General features: G+C 41.4%; 1 protein-coding gene across 1 annotated transcript in view; it reads left to right on the top strand.

Moving 5' to 3' along the window:
• Positions 1-18,958, top strand: part of fgfrl1a (fibroblast growth factor receptor like 1a) — a 65,895-nt gene that overhangs the window by 13,871 nt on the left and 33,066 nt on the right. Inside the window, exon 2 of the mRNA XM_054597445.1 lies at positions 9,354-9,626. Coding sequence (XP_054453420.1) covers positions 9,354-9,626 — 273 coding nt within the window. The remainder of the gene's footprint in view (positions 1-9,353; positions 9,627-18,958) is intronic.

The raw sequence follows: 18,958 nt of genomic DNA on the forward strand, positions 1-18,958 counted from the left end.
CGACACCTGCGGCTGCTGGACTGTTGTGGAGAGACTTCTCAGTCTGACTATGCAGTCACTGGTTTTCTGTTTTCACATCTGCATGTCTGAATTTTTCAATCTTTGTAAAAAATGTTGCTCTTTTTATCCTCTTTTTAATTCTTAAAACAAAGTACAGAAGTAATTTGCTGCTTGAAATCGTGATTTTAGCGTAATATATGCGCCTGCTGGATTGATTGAAAAAAAAATACTTCTTCTGCTTGTTGCTGAGAAGTATGGTATGATAAAGGTTAGTGATTCAGGATGTTAAGCTGAGTTTACTGTCATCCTCCTCTGTGACTGGCTGTAGAGTGTCGGCTCTCTGCCTGTCTCTGCCCTTATTTTGCTCTAAAATGTAACTCAGTCCCCTGCCTCCATACACTGACCAGCCACACACACACACACACACACACATAAATACACACACTGAACTGGAATAGTACTTGTGGCCTTTGACCTACTTTCAGCCCGAAGCTGGTCTGCTTTCCCTGTTTATTGAGTGTTTTTTCTGCTTACCCTTTTTCTTTTCTTTTCACTTTTTCTCCCTCCTTCTTTTTGTCACTTTTGGTTTACGAGCTATAAGATGATGGTCTTAATTTCCCTGGATGCTCAAAGCTGTATTTTGCCAATAATAATTTATTATCTGTCCAATGTGACACTAAAATCTTGCCAAAAACCATTCCCTCTTGTGTCATAAAAAAGTAAGCAGGCAGTCAGAGAGTTATAAGTTACAAAAGTTAGATATAACAAGTGTATAGAGTAAATAACTTGAACTTTAATGTAAAAAACAAACCTCATCACATGGATGTTTTGGAGACACTCTGTCATCACAGGAGAAAGGTGAGACGTTTTAATACACTCAGTGTAATCAAAGTCAGAAAGAACAGTAAAAAAACATAATTTCGTGTCTTCATTCTCGACCAACTTCCAGATCAGTTTTCAACAAGTCATGACTGAGAGTTGTTAATGGAGCGTTTAGGATGTCTCTAGCTCTGTCAATCTTCTTTTTCTTTTTGTGTCTCACATGATGTAATGCAACACAAGGTTATCGAAAGCAAAGTAGATTCTGTTACGTTTTCTTTACCCCAAGTAGTCATTAAAACGTCAGTTTCTTGTCCGTTCTGCAGTTTACCTGTAAATCCTCAAATGTTAGCAGGTAGTTGTTTGTGAGGATTAATTCTTCTCTCTTTACACCTTCCTGACTCCCTCCCTTCTGTGTGTTCTTCCCTTATTGTACTTTCTCCACTTTCCTTAATCTGCATTTAAATAATGAGCCCAACTTGCTATTACACACACACACACACACACACACACACACACACACACACACACACACACACACACACACACACACACACACACACACACACACACTCACTCTCACAAGTGCAAACTGTGCATGATGTGGTTTCTGTAAAGCCCTTTATAAGCTTTAAAAGAATGTTCTAGGTTCAAACCGCCCTCAGGTTCTTGGTGGTTTGCAGAACTTTATGTACTCGGTCTCGGTTTCCTCAAGAGCCTCACTCGCTTTTTCCCAGGCCCGAGTATCCTCCATCTTCTTTTCATGAGATGAAACCACAGCAGTGTTTATTTTTGGGAACTCGGACTGCAGGTTTCACAGGTTGATTTTTTTTATTTTTTATGAATTAGACTTTGGAAACTTAAAACACTTGCACTTGATGTTTCTGTATGAATGAGCCTTGGTCTATGCTAAACACACACAAAGAGAAGGGATTATTAACATGGAGGTGTATAAAAGAGATTACTGTTCAACTTTTTTAAACAGCTTTTTCATGATCTCAAGGAGGAGTGGAGCATGGAAAGGAAACTTATTTCCTAAAGTGTCTTAAAACGACTGAATTTGCACTGCAGCAAACTGAAAAATGTCATTTTAGTGTGGTTAATATTTTCCCATGACAGAAACTGAGTCATAAATAAGACCATTGTAATGGTAATACCAAATGAAAACCATTCTTCTTTATTGACACACAATTAAATCTTTATTTCATTCTGGCTTATTAAAGTTAACGGTTTTAAATCAAATGCATGGGGACGTTAGCCACAAGCTAGCTGTAGGCTGTACATAGCTGCTGCAATAAATTGTCCAAAGAATAGCAACATGTCTCTGTAGATGTTTTAATAGTTTCCCACAGTTGCAAACATAAGACAAGATTTCAAAGTTGAAAAATTATTCAGATTGGTTCCATGACTTCCTTTTCCCTCAGTTAGTTGAATTAATCGTCGTCATAAATCTTTTCTCCTGCATTAATTTGGGTTGGGTGTGCCATTAAAATGATTTATTGCTTGCTTTAGTTTTTTTTTTAGGGAATAAACTGAGCAAATTTATTGCTCTTGCCAAATATAAACCCGACAGGAAAAGGTCCGTGGTAGATGTTGCACCTTACGCCGCTGGTTTCTGAACATTAACACTAGTATTTGTTTTTTGAGGGAACAGCGTAACTATATGGTACATTTATATCCAATTTTGTGTCTGAGGGTCTTATTTCTAAATTAGGTTTAAGGAAATCTTTGAGCTTAAACATTCTCAAAGGATTAGAGTTAGTCCCGATTGTTGAAAGTTTTTACCTGCAGTGAAAAGCAGAAAGGTGCAGCAGCCAGAGAAAATAGGTAAAAGCATATAACCTAACATTAGTAAAGATGTAGTGAAAGGAGCAGAGAGAGAAGGAGGTGGGAAGAGTAAAAAGAGAGAGAAAGTAAGAGCAAGAGAATAAATCCCATTTTTATTATCATGCAATTAAATATCTGATTAGGACATTAAGATTTAAAAAAGGACAAACAGAAGGTTTCACACGTGTGTGTGTGTGTGTGTGTGTGTGTGTGTGTGTGTGTGTGTGTGTGTGTGTGTGTGTGTGTGTGTGTGTGTGTGTGTGTGTGTGTGTGTGTGTGTGTGTGTGTGCGTGCGTGCGTGCATGTGTGTGCTCACAGAAAACCAGCGGTGGGAGTCTCTCAGAGGATCCGGTTGCCGTACCAACCACTCAGCAGATTCCTCAACGTTTTTGTGGCCGCTGTCTGATTTTCGTTAGCGTGCGTGTGTGAGACAAGTGTAAGCCTCAGGTTTTATGTGTAAAAGTGTGTATGTGTGTGTGTGTGTGTGTGTGTGTGTGTCATGTAGCCCTTCAATGATGTGTCGGTTTATCCTCCCCAGCCTCAGGCCTAGTGTTAACTGTCAAAGCGGAGTAAAGCAGCAGTTGACCTATTGTTAGGGTGGAAGTGACTGGGTCAGAATGAGAAAGTGTATCTGTATCTGTGTGTGTAGCTGAAGAAGACAACTTAATGTGTACCCATCAGTCTGCCTGTTGCCTCAGGCCAAAGAAAGGATCTGAATGTGTCAGAGTGTGTAAGTGAACCACAGGGCGAGAGGAGAGAGACAATCAGGGTTAAATCTGTCAGTCGCAGCAGATGCCTGATGAAAAAATTAGCTCGCTCAGCTAATTTGGCGTCACACAACAAGCAATCCCACTGGTCATAATCAATTCAGAGAGTACTGACGTGATAACAGGATTCAGGCTGGTAAAGACAATTTAAAGGATAACAGCAGGGGATTACAGGGCTTCACTGAAACGTAAATAGCTGATTTACGGGTATTCCGGTAATTTGAGTTTTGCACACACGAATTCTCATTGAAGCACATTGCGGAAGGATACACCTTGTGGCTGTTTTATTTACTGTAAGCTTATTTAAAAGCACAAGAGAGACAGAATGTAACTTTTCCTTAACTGATTCGATAATAATGAAGACCTCTTGAGGATACAGTTGTCTCTCGGTGCGCCAGTCTTTCATATCTCAGCGTGCATACACATACACATACACACACACATACACAAAGACACACCTCTACCTTGCGCAGTACTGTACATCAACGTTGCGTCCCGCTGTTCAGTGCCCTCCTTCAAAAGCATTCCTCGGCTCTCCCCTCTCGCTCCAGACTCGCCTCCCTGCCAACAACAACGTTGTGTTGGACTCTGCAGACCCATCTGACTCTAAGACCAGTGGAACGTTAAGGGCATTCAAAAAGCGAACTCTTGATCCAAAACCAAAACATAAAGGGCAGTCCCGGCCGTCGCACGCTGCCAAAATATGCAACCCAAAAAAATTGCCTAAATTAGCAAGTATTTTTTCAGCGCTTCAGACAAAATGACAAAATATTTCGATGCTTTGCTTCCATGGCAAACGGAGAGTTTAAGCGCCAATAGTTCTCCTTCTCATGTAAAAGACTTAACAAATCCTACTTTGTCAGCCAGTTATGTCGTTGATTATTTTTCATCCAAGAAAATTCGACTCATGGAAATGTCTGTGAAAATCATTAGCGAGTCTGATTTAAACAAACAGCACTGTGCTCAGACATTAGCTGGCAAAGAATGTCAAGGAAGTATGTAGGAGAGCCAAAGAAAACATACTCAAACTGAGTTAATGCTCAACTCCACTGTGTTACATTATCTGCTAATGTTAGCGTGTAAAAATGTAAAGGTTTACTTGTTGTACTTGTTGGCGAAAACAAGAAAAACAGTCTGTTTTCTCTTGAGTGCGAAGACTAAAACCAGAACCAATGACTGTAGAATATTCTAGATAAGACAAAGCCAGAAAGAAACTGCATGAGGTGAATTCGAGTGGAAAATCGTTTTACTTCTTGGAGTCAAAATCTTAACAAACATACATGGTACTAATTTGTATTTAATTAAAGTACACTTCCCAGGTCATTATCTCAGATGTTCATGAATCTGTTTAGAGATTATAGGCAAAAGATGTTTCATATAGCTCCAGAACTTGGCTGAGAATGGTCAAGTTTCTTCAGTATCAAAGTTATCAAATCATAATTTTCCTGTACAGCCATGAATACAATGCAAACAGGATGGCTTACTTTTAGTTGTGCCAATTTGAAAAACGGCACTCGAGTTGTAGCCCACAGCTAACTAACATTACATATCCTCTTTGCATCCTCCAAAGTCACCAAATATTATAGTTCCAAAACCGAGAGCAGGGTTATATAACTAAGTTAGATAATAATGATACGAGTTACAAAATCCATGATAGAAACTTTTTTTTCATGATACATTATCAATATTTGGGGGGCAGCGTCTTCAGGCTCAGCTTCATATTAAACAGACAGATATGGTTAGATAGTAGTATCAATCCAGTGATAAACTCTCAGGAATAAGCATATTTCACCAAAAGTCAAACTTCCCCTTTAACGGATCTTTAAGCAGTGCATTTGCAGTTGTTTTTGGGGAGTAGCCCGTACAAGAACAGAATGTATGAACTGATTTCTGCTCTGCTTTATTTGGCCTTCATCTACCATCCTTGTAGAGGATGTGCAGCTCTGAGTTGGAAGGCTCTGCCTCTGTGGGAGTAGCGTGTCTCTGACCTGGGCTTTGTTTTCCCATCGTTTGGCTGCAAAATACCAGACGTGCACGCCTAACCTACCTACACAGTCCCTGGATGTAAGGGGAAAGAGAGGGAGAGTGTGCATGGCGTCTGTTTTTTGTGTGTCTGGAGGCCGACAAACAATCTTTAAGGTGCTTTAGATTGTCTTGAGGAGCCAGTTGCAGGCAAGGGAGCATCGTAAAGCCCTAAATGGACTAAACAGACCAAAGTTTTAAGGCCTGCATTTTTTCTTTTCTCCCCCAGACACACACGCAGACACACAAACATAAAGAAACAGGCTTCCTAAACAGTTTATGAACAGACAAAGAGGCTAAAGAACAAAGATATAAAGACTGTTATTAACTTTAATTGACTAAATGTGTCGCAAAAAAATTCAGCAGCGCATATGTGCTAAAAATGACCCACACATGTAAAGACACACACGCACACACACGCTGACCTTGTGTCTCGTGAAAGAGAAGGAAAGATTTTTTACTCTCTTCAGTTTCACCCCTGGAGACAGATTTAAAAAGACTTGACTTCGGTCATCGACCGTTGAGGAGGAGGAGGAGGACGATGATGATGAGGAGGGGTAAGGAGGGAGCGAGGAGAGGAGGCGGCTGGTCTGTGTTCCCTTCACGGGGGAAAAGGGAGCAGAGGAATAAAAAGGGGGAGGTAAATGCAGGAGAGGTTAACTGTCGAAAGTTGAGAGGTTCAGTTGGAGGTCCTGCTCCTGCGACCCTCTGGGGAAGAAACTGTGGAAGCGATGTGTGAGCGCGCAGATCCGAAAAAGGCAGGAGGCCATTAAATCACACAAGAGAGGAAGAAGGAGAAACTGCACTGAGTGGAGAGGATGGTGTGAATGAGTGTGATGAAAGAGAAGAGCAGGGAGTAAGAGAGCAAAATAGAGAGAGCGGTAAAGAGTGATGACAGGGGAGTAGTGGAGGTAGTAATGGGAAGCGAGGGGTTAAGGGTAAGAAAGAGAAAGAAAGAGAGAGGTAGCAGGGGAGTAGTGAGAGTTCAGGGGAATGAGATTACAATCTGTTGGAAGAAGAAAAGAGAAGACAAAATAAATATAGGAAAAGAAAGAAATATGAACATTGAAGGGACACAGTATTTAGAGAAAGGAAAAGATTGTGAAAGTGGGACAAAGGGGCCAGAGAACGAAAGAAACAGGACTTAGAGAGAAGGATGTAAAAAATAAACAGAATATAGGAAGCTAGAGAGAGAGTAAGAAAAAGAGGTGGAGTATAAAAAAGGAGAAGGAGTGAGCTGTCGGGCCCCTGATGAGAAAGCCATGCAGCCCGACTAACACATTCCCCGTCCAGGAGTGAGGAGGATGGAGGATGGAGGGGAGGAGGAGGAGGAGGAGGAGAGGCTCCTGTGAATGCCTCTGTGTAACTAATGTCTATTTCACACATTTCACCTCCACCCATCCATCATTGTGTCCACCTCCTGCTCTCCTGTTAAAACAGCAGCCAGTCATGACAGAAAGCGTTTCTCCTTTTTTTAATAATCAGCCTCATGTAGATACGACTCCACTTCACCTTATTCGTCTCCCACATCTACAGCTGCACATTTGAGGAATAAATCAAGGTCCTTGTTTTGTTTCGCTGACAGTTGACAGCCGGCCGATGATGTGAAGTCTTTTTTCCTGGAAGTTTGAGACCCCTTTAGGAAGGAAGCCTCACGTTTCTGTGAAGCCACGGTGGTTATTGTTACTCATTTAACGGAGTTCCTCTTAAAGAATTGCAAAAAAATAAAGGATAATGTGATTGCAACTCATTACCATTTTGTCCAATTTTTAACTCAACACCTGTCTGAATAGACTGTATCAAATGTGGACGTAGTCTACGTGACGTCAACCATTGGTTTCTGAAAATGTGGTGGCTTTGATCGCCGCTATCCTTGCATTGAAATTCTAGAAACGTCCAAATATGTTACTTTAAACGGGCTTATTCAGCTATTTTGCTTAAGTTGATGCTTACGGTGTGCGATCAGCAGATTGTGGAGCTTTATACATCCTAAAAATGAAAATAATAAGTATAAAAACACTGACTGTTTGCTTTACACGGGACACAAACCCCGGTCAACTCAGTAAAAGTGTGGAATTTGACCCATTCATCCACCTCTCAAAACAGATTTAGTCAGCAACAAACAAAAAACTGATAAAAAAAACAAAACTAAATAGTACAAATCTACAACTGTTTATAAACCCCTTTTTTCACAAGGGCAAACTAAAAGGCAGCAGGCTGTAGCTCCCCGTGATAAGAAAGACAAAAGGGCAAAAGGGGGCATAAACTAAACTCACCTCAGTTGTTTATACATCTTTATCAGACCTTACGTATTCTTCTAGATAAGCCTTTATCAGGAACATTGTTCAAAACAAACCAGCCTTTGTCCTTCCTTCTTCTTTCCAACACGACCCGACATGACCTGAAGCGGGTTGTTTTCTGATGGTTTTCCATACAATTGGCTTTTGTAGTCAGCTAGGACACTTTGTTTGCTTCATGGTGTCCTATCATGTGTTTTTACTGCTATATTTGGAGGGTATTGTTTTAAGCCAGGAGGAGTGATGAGAAGCGATGTACACTATGCACTGACCCTTGCTAACTCCTACACCTCCTCCTGCTTCCATCTCTCTCTCTTCCTGTTTGTCTTTCTTTGTACTGCTCCTCTATTCGGCCATATTTCATCTCCTTTCTCTCCTCAGACTTACTCCCTTAAAATTCCTTTCTCCCTCATTCCCTCCCTTCTTCTCTTCTTACCTTTCCTTCCTTCCTCTCTTTCTCTCCCTCACCCCCACTTCTCCCAGCAATTTCCTCCCACCTTTTCCCAGTCAATCAGCCGGCTCCCTCACCTCCCTCTGTTTTTCTAGTGTGCAGTTTCACAGTAGAGCGGCTACTGAGCGGTCAAGGTCACGCCTGATTTTATGTCTCGACACGACATCTCGGTTGATATTAGCTTGGCTTTGTGTTTGCTCCCTGAGGACTCTATTGTTGTCTGTGATAAAATGTCAATGTTTAAGCCGAGCCATTATACACTTCTTAAAGGTCAGAGGATAATTCCTGTGTGTTAGATGCCATATTTGGAGCTTTCTGTGGTTCTGAGACTAGCGGTGAAAATGAGAGTGTGGAGATTCAAATGTGGAGATGAAGAATAGGCATCCGAACCTTGATCCTAAAGCTGGTAACACGCCTAATTCTTTCAAAATGCCTCCATCCCTCAAAACACCTATGGGCTGGTGAGATGCAATCACCCATGCAAACCAATGCTACTAAAACATTTTGCACAGTGCATTAAGGCTTTCAATGCAGTTTCAGTGAGAACTATGAAAATGAAACATATCAACCATTTTGCAAAATATCGATTTTATTGATTAAAAAAAACCTTTTCAAAGCTAGAAAAGTGTTGAATACTAATCATTCTCTGGTTGCAGCTCCTCCAAATTTAGGATTTTCTGCTTTTCTCTGTCATAAATTATTTTGAATGCAAGATTTGGGAATTTTGGACTGTTGAACAGTAAAAACGAGATATTTAAAGAGGTCAATTTGGGTTCTGGGAACTTTGACAAGCATTGACATTTCACAGGTTTTGTCCTTTATACAGACTGGTATCAGTGGATCATAGATCTAAGTAGGAAGATATTGTAGCTCTGCCAATGTGGATCAGTATTCATAATAAGGGAAAGATTTGACCCTGCAATCAAACAGTGTGGACACTAATTATACTACAGTAACTGGTTGGTGATCCCCAGTTCTAAAAACTAGATCTTTCTGCTGCTAGAAAGAAGCAAATGTGAAACGTGACATTAGAAGGTTTGCCTTCACTAAGTAACCTGGTTGTTTACACTTTCTGTAATCTGATTTCTTAAGCCTTGTGTTGTCTGATGAAGGAGATCTTTATGTATTTCATAATCTCAATTCCTCTCCCTTTTTTCTCCCCTGCTTAAGGTCCACCCAGGGTGTCGGAGCGGGTGGCCCACAGACAGAGCATCCGCCTGGGTCGCACCATGAAGCTGCCGTGCCCCGTGGAGGGCGACCCCCCGCCGCTCATCATGTGGACCAAAGACGGACGCAACATCCACAGTGGCTGGACGCGCTTCAGGGTGCTGCAGAACGGGCTGCGCATCAAAGAGGTGGAGACCGAGGACGCGGGGACCTACATCTGTAAGGCCATCAACGGGTTTGGCAGCGTGAACATCAACTACACGCTCATCGTTATAGGTAAGGAGTGATGGGAGAATACATTTGGATTAAATTGAGAATCTGAGAACATTTATTTTTCCCAGAGTTATTGTTAGTGCTGTATGACATTTTTCAAACAAACCTGACATAAATCAACTAAGAACACTAAGTAAATCTTACTAAATCACTGACTAAATCTACATCTGTCACACGTAGTTCTTCATTTGGAGGAGCGCTAGAGTCTTTTGTTGAAGCAGTGTGGGGTTGTGTTTATGTGTGTGTTTGTTTGATGACAGAAGCACAAGACTTTGCTCTTTTATTTCTCTCAACATCCTCTTGCTTTCTTCCCATTCATTTAGTTTCCATTTGGTCTACTGTCCTCACATCTTCTCTCCTTCATCGCACATGATACTTCAGTCTTGATTTTTCTTTACTTTTTACGTGCTCTCTTGCTTCCTTTGACTCTGCTGAGTGAGTTTCTAGGATATGATTAGCCCGGTTAGGTTGGTGGGGCCATTATACTGAAGTCAAGTCTGTGTGGTTCTCAAGACAATGAAGCACAGCTTTTGTCTGATCTTTCATGCTGTGTGTGTGTGTGTGTGTGTGTGTGTGTGTGTGTGTGTGTGTGTGTGTGTGTGTGTGTGTGTGTGTGTGTGTGTGTGTGTGTGTGTGTGTGTGTGTGTGTGTGAGACCACATTGTTGCGTTTGTGCGTACCTGTATGATTATGAACGAGGCATTTGTTACAGAAGATGCTTTTGTTTGTGTGCAGGACATTGTGTCAGTGAAGTATGAAATGTCAAGTCTGTGTGTCTCAATTTTTATGACTCTATAAAGAAATCATTGTTATCTTTTTTTTTTCCACATTATCATTTTCCAACTTCGCATCCAGAAAGCTGAGTCAGTTGTCAGTATCTCTAGGTGTGTATACAATGCTCAAGTCGAAGTCAATGGGTCTTTGATTGGGTTTTTGTGTAGATGCCTGAAACAAGGTCTGTGTTTAACACAAGCATTTAGTTCTAAGACATAAAACACGTCAGTAAATATCCCTCTTGTTTTGAAGCTTTTGCGTGTCTTAAAAAAAGTTGATAACAAGTGGCTAAATGAGACGACCAAACGTTATCACGGCAAACACTTGTTCGCCTTTAGCTTAGTGGTGGTGACGTGAAGTCATGTGACTGTGATGTAGTTCCTTTATAGCCTAACGTTAGCATTTTACTTCTGGCGTTTGCATAAATGCTTCAAAAATCATAAAAGTGGGGTTCATTGGTCTGTGGCTTTGGTCTGTGACCCTATGGACTCTGACGACCTTCCTGCTCCAATACAGGTGTGTTTCTATCTATACTGGGACTCAAATAGCTGCTTCTCTCAACTCCTATTCATGTAAACAAAATACTTGGACTGGGACATTTACACACAACAGTCAGTGTGTGTAAATGTGCTGCAGTGTCTCCAAGCCCCTACATGTGTGTGTGCATCATTCCATGTGTTTGTCTACATGCCACACGGTCCACTATGTGTGTGTGTGTGTGTGTGTGTGTGTGTGTGTGTGTGTGTGTGTGTGTGTGTGTGTGTGTGTGTGTGTGTGTGTGTGTGTGTGTGTGTGTGTGTGTGTGTGTGTGTCAGGTTCCAGCGTTCCAGAGAGTCCGACTAAAGCATCCCTCTGTCTGGACGCCGTCGGCACTTCAAAGACGGCCTTGAGTGAAATGCTCCGATACAGATATCACCGGCCGATATTTAGTGTATTTGGTTAATACAACTTTTAACTCATAGTTAATGATTTGTGACATTAGAGTCCAGACCAATTAACAAACCTACAGTTATTAAATGGAGTCTACAGTGGTTTTCTCCTTATAATATCTACAGTATAAAATGATTGTTGCTTAAACAACATTAATGAATCACCCCTGAAAGAAACATTTTCTGTTTTTGTCAAGTTTTGCATTTCGATTGTATTTGCATGAACACATTTTCTATCCTAGTTAGTGCTCTATATTGGCGGTGAATGATGCGCTTTTATTCTCCAGTAATCATTATCGGTATGTGATCCAGAGCTGTATCGGTCTTGACCCGGACTTCAAAGGCGAACTGGCATACAGAGGCCAGCAGGGCGGGGGGGCAGCAGCTGCCGTTGAGGTCATCCAGGCAGACAGCTGCTGCCGCTCTCTCTCTCTCTCTCCCTCTCCCTCCCTCGTTCGCTCACGCTCATTCACCGTCCCTTTCATTCACTTTCATGTATGCGCGCACACAGATGCCTCAGGAACAATGGGTCGGGTGAACACACATGAGCAAAGCAGGATTTTATCATTTGAGTTCTCATTGGACACTGAGAATCAGTACCTTACCATGCAAAACATATAATATTTTCATTCAGATTTATTCTTTGACTTATGACAACCTGCAGTAATGTCACCCAAACACACATAGATAATGTAAATTTAAAACAGTTTATTAAATGTAGTCGTAGTAAAGGTGTTTAGTTGAGTAAACAATGTAGTAGCTGCTCCGGACAGTTCAATCATATGACACCTTATCTTCCTAAACATATCATATGTCATTTTAATTGTTGAAAGTTAACTTTTTTATGAGACCTTTTATAAGATATCATCCTTATGCCGTGGGCAGCACGAAATTACATCACGGTTGATCACAGAATGATGGAAAAAGGCTAATTATTGGCTGTACAGTATGTTTTGCTGCACCCAGTTTTCTGTTTAGTTTTAAGCAACATTTTCTGTTTGTGTGTCGTCCAAATAACTAAGACTGAAATCTTAAGGATTGCCACTTTGAAGTCTACAGCTCCATGACTACCGGACAAACTCGATCTACTGAGGAAGATTGTCCGATACGATCGACTACGTTGACCACATCAGATACTAAATAAACACTGATGTGACTTTGAGCTGTGAACTGCTGTTTCCAAGTCCAGGAATGAACTTAGGAACCAGTTTTGATAAAAACACTGAAAGTGTTAAATGGTTTACTTAAAACTGTAGAAAATAGCTTTTATTTTGGAAGGGACAGCAACAAGTACCGGTCAAAATTGGCATCAGAAAAATCATAAATTGAATTATTTGAGAGCCATTTTATGCGGACAAGATAACGTTGGCCACAGAAAAGTTCACGTGCTGGACAAGAATAAGAATCTATACATCACTACATTTTCCTGCAAATTGCACAAATGATACCGGGAGATACTTTGTGCTCCACCAGGTTAACCTTCAAAGACCCCCACCCCTCCCTGTAATTCAATCCAGGAATCGTGGCACGGCATCTCCTCAGAGAGGCAGTTAGCGTGGATGGCGGTGTTTTCATAGCTGGAACAATCTGCATAGGCAATGATGTTCAAAGCTGTGTTGTTCATCTGCTGCTTTTGTTTTCTCTTCGCTGTTTCTCCCTCTGCTGCTTTGCTTTGCCTCCTCCTCCCATCTCTCTCCTCCACCTCCTCCTCCTCCCTGCCTTCATCTCCTCTCCTCTCCTGTGTGGTCCTTTGGTAATTATTCTATGGCCGCTACGCTTCACAGTAATGAGCCCACACCTGCGTCTTATTGTCCTTCCCTCTTCAATTTCTAACCCAAAGCATTTTTAACACCCTTTTCCTATTAACACTCAATCTCATTCCTCCTTCCTGGTTCGGCCGGCTCATTTTTCTCTGGCCACGCTTTAATTTGTATCAATATTTTCACAGTTTCCCCCTTTTTTCCCGGCCGTAATAGCATTTGATTGCCATAAAACATCCACTGTACCGCTGCCCAGCGAAGTGATGGGGAGGCGTTTTTATTTTTTTGTGAAGGCAGGCTTTTGTTGGCGGGGGAAATTAAAAGATTTGCTCTTTTATTGTATGTAGGTTGGCAAATGTTTGCATGAGTAAATAGTGTTTGTGTGCTTGTGCGTGTGTGTGTGTGTGTGTGCGTGTGCGTGTGTGTGTGTGTGCTTGTTTATCTGAGGGCTATGTATGCGTAGTTGAATGCAGATTTATGGGACCACCAGTAAAGTGAAACTGGGAGAGCTATTTTTTGTTCTGACAAACCTCAATGTCCTTCAAAAAACTGAACGCCAGCAGAGCTCTCATTACTTCCTCCCACTCTCTCTCTCTTTCTTCGTCTTCTTTGTGTGTTTGTCTTTCGTAGTTTCTTGTATGAAATCCCGAAATTGTTTCCCCTCATCCAAAAAGAGTGAATGATAGAAAATGTATAGTTCAAACCAGATGTGGTGACAATGGGAGCGTGTCTGGAGTTTGGAAGTCGTGCGTAAAAAAAGACGGAAGGAAGCGGTTTGGCGTTGTGTGTGTGTGTGTGTGTGTGTGTGTGAGTTTATGTGTTTTTAGCGCACGTGAAACGCACGTAAAAATGCGGTTTTGAGTTTTAATGAAAAAGTTCATCAACAACTGTTTTTGGGTAGGTCCATTCATATGTGACTGGTGTGATGATTTGTGCTGATTTAAGAGCTCGGTCGTAGCAGCTGACATCTGGCTGTAATTGCAGAACAAAGAAGGAAAAGAGAAGCAGAGAAAGATATTAAACATAGACACACTAAATGTTTGAATAAATGAGCTCGTGCGTGATTTATGTTCGTCAAGCAGCGGATACATAATGAGTGTTGAAATGAGAAAAATGGAAGCACGAGATGAAGCTTGACAAATGGAAAATATACACAAAACAGGACTTGGAGGAGGATTGTTCTTGGAAAAATGATTCTGTTCTGCATTTTCTTGAATTAAACTCTGCGGATTTATGCCAGGCATAGTCCACGAAAACTGCTAAACTCAACTAAAATCAATTATCACTTAATACAGCCTGACATCCTGACATCACACGGCTCAGTCCTGTGTGTCATAACAATTCAATTAGATGTTACATGCCGACTAAATGATTTGAAATTGTTGCTCCACTCTGCTTTTGCATCCAGTTCAAGCAGAAAATCACACTCCTTCATTCGGGTTTATTCTCTCTCCGTTTAACTGCACTGCATGTGTGAGACTTGCAGCTGTCTTTGGGCCAAAAAACGCATCAGATCAGGTTGCAGACCAACATCATCTCTTTATCCCTCAGTTCCTCCGTCCCGATACCTCCTTTGTTTTTGTGTTCTCAAGTTACGCAGTTTTTAATTTAGATATCTGGTGCCTCGTCTGGAGAGGATGTAGAGGTGGCCAAGGTTTTCAGGCTAATTGGTATGAGTCATACACACACACACACACACACACACACACACACACACACACACACACACACACACACACACACACACACACACACAGAGAGAAATGTATGAGTGTGTGTAATTGCACAGTGCCTAAAAAATCTCAAATAACCCATTCTCTCCCTTCACCCACCTTCTTACAAATACAGGGCAGCTGTGCCTGTCTTGCTGTATTTTTCTGAATGTGGGTGTGCATGCGTGCGTGCGTGTGTGTGTGTGTGTGATGCGGATTTAGTGTTTTTACTGCAAAATTCTTCCGCTCATGTTACACACACAGCGCTTTCTCGCTAATGGCAGAAAAATGCATGGAGTGAACCTGGAGCTGCAGCTCGCTGGTTTTCAGGAACCGCTCAGTTGGTGTTCAGTTGAGGGTTTGAGGCCTCACGGGGGGGGGATTTTTTGGGGGGTCTCAATCATGATTTACAGAACATGAAAAATAAGTAATTAAGTGGTTTGGCCTCCATCTTCTTAAACTATAGTGTTGCCTTTACTGGCCTTGAATCCAATCCTGAGTAAAAAGTTTCTCTCCTGTATTTCCCCCTTTGCTATTTTCTTCTTCTGCCTCTATAAAATATACTTAATAGACATCCTCCTCACCTTTGTTTTATTCTAAGATACAAGTATTCTTAAATTTATGTGTTGTTATTTATGATACTGACAGACCACACTCCAACTGTTTTTTATCTGACTGCTGAAGGTTTTCTAATACAGTGAATTCAATGTTTGTAGCTTATTTATTTTGTTATGAGTCATGTATTTCACATATTTATTCATTTTTCTTGTTGTAGACATTTTTTTTTAAAGAAAAGAACAGGCCAATGGTGCTGCAAGAATTGTTCATAAGGCATTCATCTTGCATCTTTGCACCAGTAGCACTCAGGGACGCCTCAAAAATACAACTTTTAAAGGCATAACTTCTGGAACCAGTGATGAAAGTTTGACAAAAGTGGTTTGTTAATGGTTCGAGAAAGTTCTAACAGAATTGAGAATGAGTGCAAATGTTTCCATTTTTTTCTGTTTTCGCTATCACACTCATTTCATGCTGCTCTGCATCAGATCTGTTCAGTTCATGTTGGTCCTCCAGTTGTAGAAACATGCCGCCCGTACAGGGAGGTAGACAAAGCTGTTTCTCCGGAAATCAGGGTGGCACTGTGGAGATCTGAGATGTAAACATGCTGGTGTGTGTGTGTGTGTGTGTGTGTGTGTGTGTGTGTGTGTGTGTGTGTGTGTGTGTGTGTGTGTGTGTGTGTGTGTGTGTGTGTGTGTGTGTGTGTGTGTGTGTGTGTCCATATGAAAGAGCATGGGGGGGATTGTGGAGTTACAAACAGGAGGGGAGAAAGAATGGAATCAAGTTTCAAAAGCGTTTTTCCGTCTTGTTGTTGCGTCCAGTTGAGACAAACACACATACACAGAGATATATGTGCTGCATTTTTTCTGCAAATGCAACAAGACAGGACAGGAAAACATTGGTTATTTTTCCATTCACACACACACACACACATCTCAGACAGATGTGAAAGGAATCGCACTCTTCTTAGGAGGCCATGGCCCCCATTTCACGGCTGTCTGTCCCACATCCTCTCGTTCTGCCTCGTTTCACATCAAGCAAAGAGAAGGAAAGACGATGGACAGGACGGAGACACGGAGAATGAAAAGAATAAAGCTTCTGTTTTTTCCTGACTTCAGGCTGAAGACGTCAACGAAAAAAAAAAAAAGAATGACGATGGAAGTTTTGTCCTAACAGGTTGAGATGTCACGATTAAATCCAAAACACTGTCGGGATCAAGAAGTGTTGATCTGCTGTATGTAGAAACTCAAACCTCAAAAGAAGTGCAAAGACAGGAAACAATATATAATCACAGATTGATTGATTTTAAACACAGCATAACATTTGAAGCATTTAGCATGAAAAACATCAACAAAATAAGTACATCAATTAAAACTTTGATTTTACCATAAGTACAAACAGTGGTGCCCCATTCATTCCTATGAATGTTGCTCAGTGACACATGAAGCATTAAAAAGTTCAACCTCCAAGTGTCAAATTCTGATAAAATTACCCAGATCTTCTAGCCATCCTCAACATCCATGAGGCCTATAGAGTAAGAGCGTTTCCTTTAACCGCCTCCTATCGGACCAGCCTCGAACTCGGGCACATTCCCTTAAACGGAGGAAGGAAGATAACTCCGGATTTGGCTATGAGTGCATTTTAAGACTTTTAGGACCTATTGATAAAAATAAAAAAAAAGGACTATTCAAATGTTCGTACTGGGAACTTTATTTACATTTATTAAAGAAAGTATCTGCTCATTTAAAGACATTTCTTTCCCAGTATAAATCTATGGGGAAAAGTATTTTGGACCCCATTGGTATCACCTGACGGACCTGGAAATTGTAATTCCATTGATTGGCCATTATGTAAAATTTGCTTCGAAGCGTCGCTCTTCCTGGTTGCTTGCCCATTGTCTCCGTCCTGCACCAGGTCACCTACTCTCTCAGATTTGTCTCTCTTTGTCCTCCCTCTTACCTCCTTTTACTCCCATTCTTCTACTCTCTCTCTCTCTCTCTCTCTTACAACCGCCCCGTGGTCGTATTTCTCCCGCTCCACTGGACGATAGAAGATGTCTTTTCTCTAAAGCGTCTTTCAGCTCCTCATTCTTCCCCCTTCTGTTTGCCTTCATGCTCCATTTACATTTGTGTACCGTGCATGAGTGTGTGTGTGTGTGTGTGTGTGTGTGTGTGTGTGTGTGTGTGTGTGTGTGTGTGTGTGTGTGTGTGAGTGTGAGTCAGTATGGCTTGCATCTAGTGATTCTATGCCAAGTCAAGCTCCCATAGACCCCTAATGGGTCTTAAATACCCTCTGCTAGCTTTAACTTCAACTCTCAGTACGAGATGCCATCTGTCAGTCAGCGGGCCTTTTCCTCCAGTCATTCTTAAGGAGAAATCCACCCTAGAACAGAGTAACGCACACGTTTTCTATGATTTTGGAGGGTGTAAATGCTCATGTATCTCCCTGAAGCTTGAAATATCTTGAATTGAGCTACCTGAATGACATAACTTCTCTCAAGCCTTCCAGCTCCTCTCACTCGAGGGTCTCGGATGCTCGGAAGTTGCTGTGAACAAACTTCCACTTGGCAACACCTGTGTTCTTTATTTTTAACTCATACTTATCGTATTGTCCTGTTGTCCGTCTTCATTGTTCAATGTAAATTCTGTCTTAGGGTGGAATTTGCCTTCTGCCAGCTGTTCTTAAAGTCTAAAGCAAACGTGTTTTCACTCTGGGTTTCCACAGCAACTCTCCCATAGCTAATATGAGGTGTAACTTTACTTCCCTGTGTGTGTTTTGGCTCCGCGGGCATCCTCTGAGCACAAAATATAAGTATAATAAGTAACAAATGTAGCAGAACTTACCATGGTTCATTTGGTGCACTATTACTCATATCATGAAGTACAGTCTGTCCCCAAACCAGAGTAAAACTATGTGGAAACCGAGTTCTTGAGGATGTGGGCTGCCTTAAAGTATCTCAGTTCCTCAGTTTGTTTAATGTAATTAAGACAAAACTCCTCCGTTTAAGTCCAACAGTAACAAAAGATGGGAGGAAGGGGGGGGGAGAAAGGGAGGCCGAAGCAGAAGGGAGTGAAGAGAAAATGGTGTAGAGAAATATTGGTGATAATGAGGGAAATTGTGCAGGCAAGAGATGGTGAGTGAAGGAGAAGTGTTTAAAATAGTTTATTATTACATTGTGGAAACGCTGGAAACTCACGGCCAAGTCATGTCTCATGGTAGCACAGGAAGGTTGGAAGACATTACTTGACGCTAATTTCTGCCCAACTGGTTTTTAAACGGTTAACTTAAGTCAAATTGGTCAGCATGTTTGGTTCAGTTAGTAAAGTTGATGCGTAATTTCTAAGACTCAGAAATCACGAAAGCACGTAAGAGATGATTTCATAGATATATTATGGCCATAGACTGTACGTCTTTTAAATCAGACTTCCACTTGGAGGAACATATTATGGTATGGAGCGATCCCTGTCTGTCAAACTAACTAGATCATCACTGAACATGTCCTGAAAGAGGATTTCTCAATCAATTTTATCAATGAAGCAAGAGAAGAAGCGAGTGATTGAGTAAACACGAGGCGGCGATCAAGCAGCGAGGGTTCAGATACGTGAA

Source organism: Anoplopoma fimbria, chromosome 4 (assembly GCF_027596085.1).
Source record: "Anoplopoma fimbria isolate UVic2021 breed Golden Eagle Sablefish chromosome 4, Afim_UVic_2022, whole genome shotgun sequence".
Taxonomy (NCBI): Eukaryota; Metazoa; Chordata; class Actinopteri; order Perciformes; family Anoplopomatidae; genus Anoplopoma; species Anoplopoma fimbria.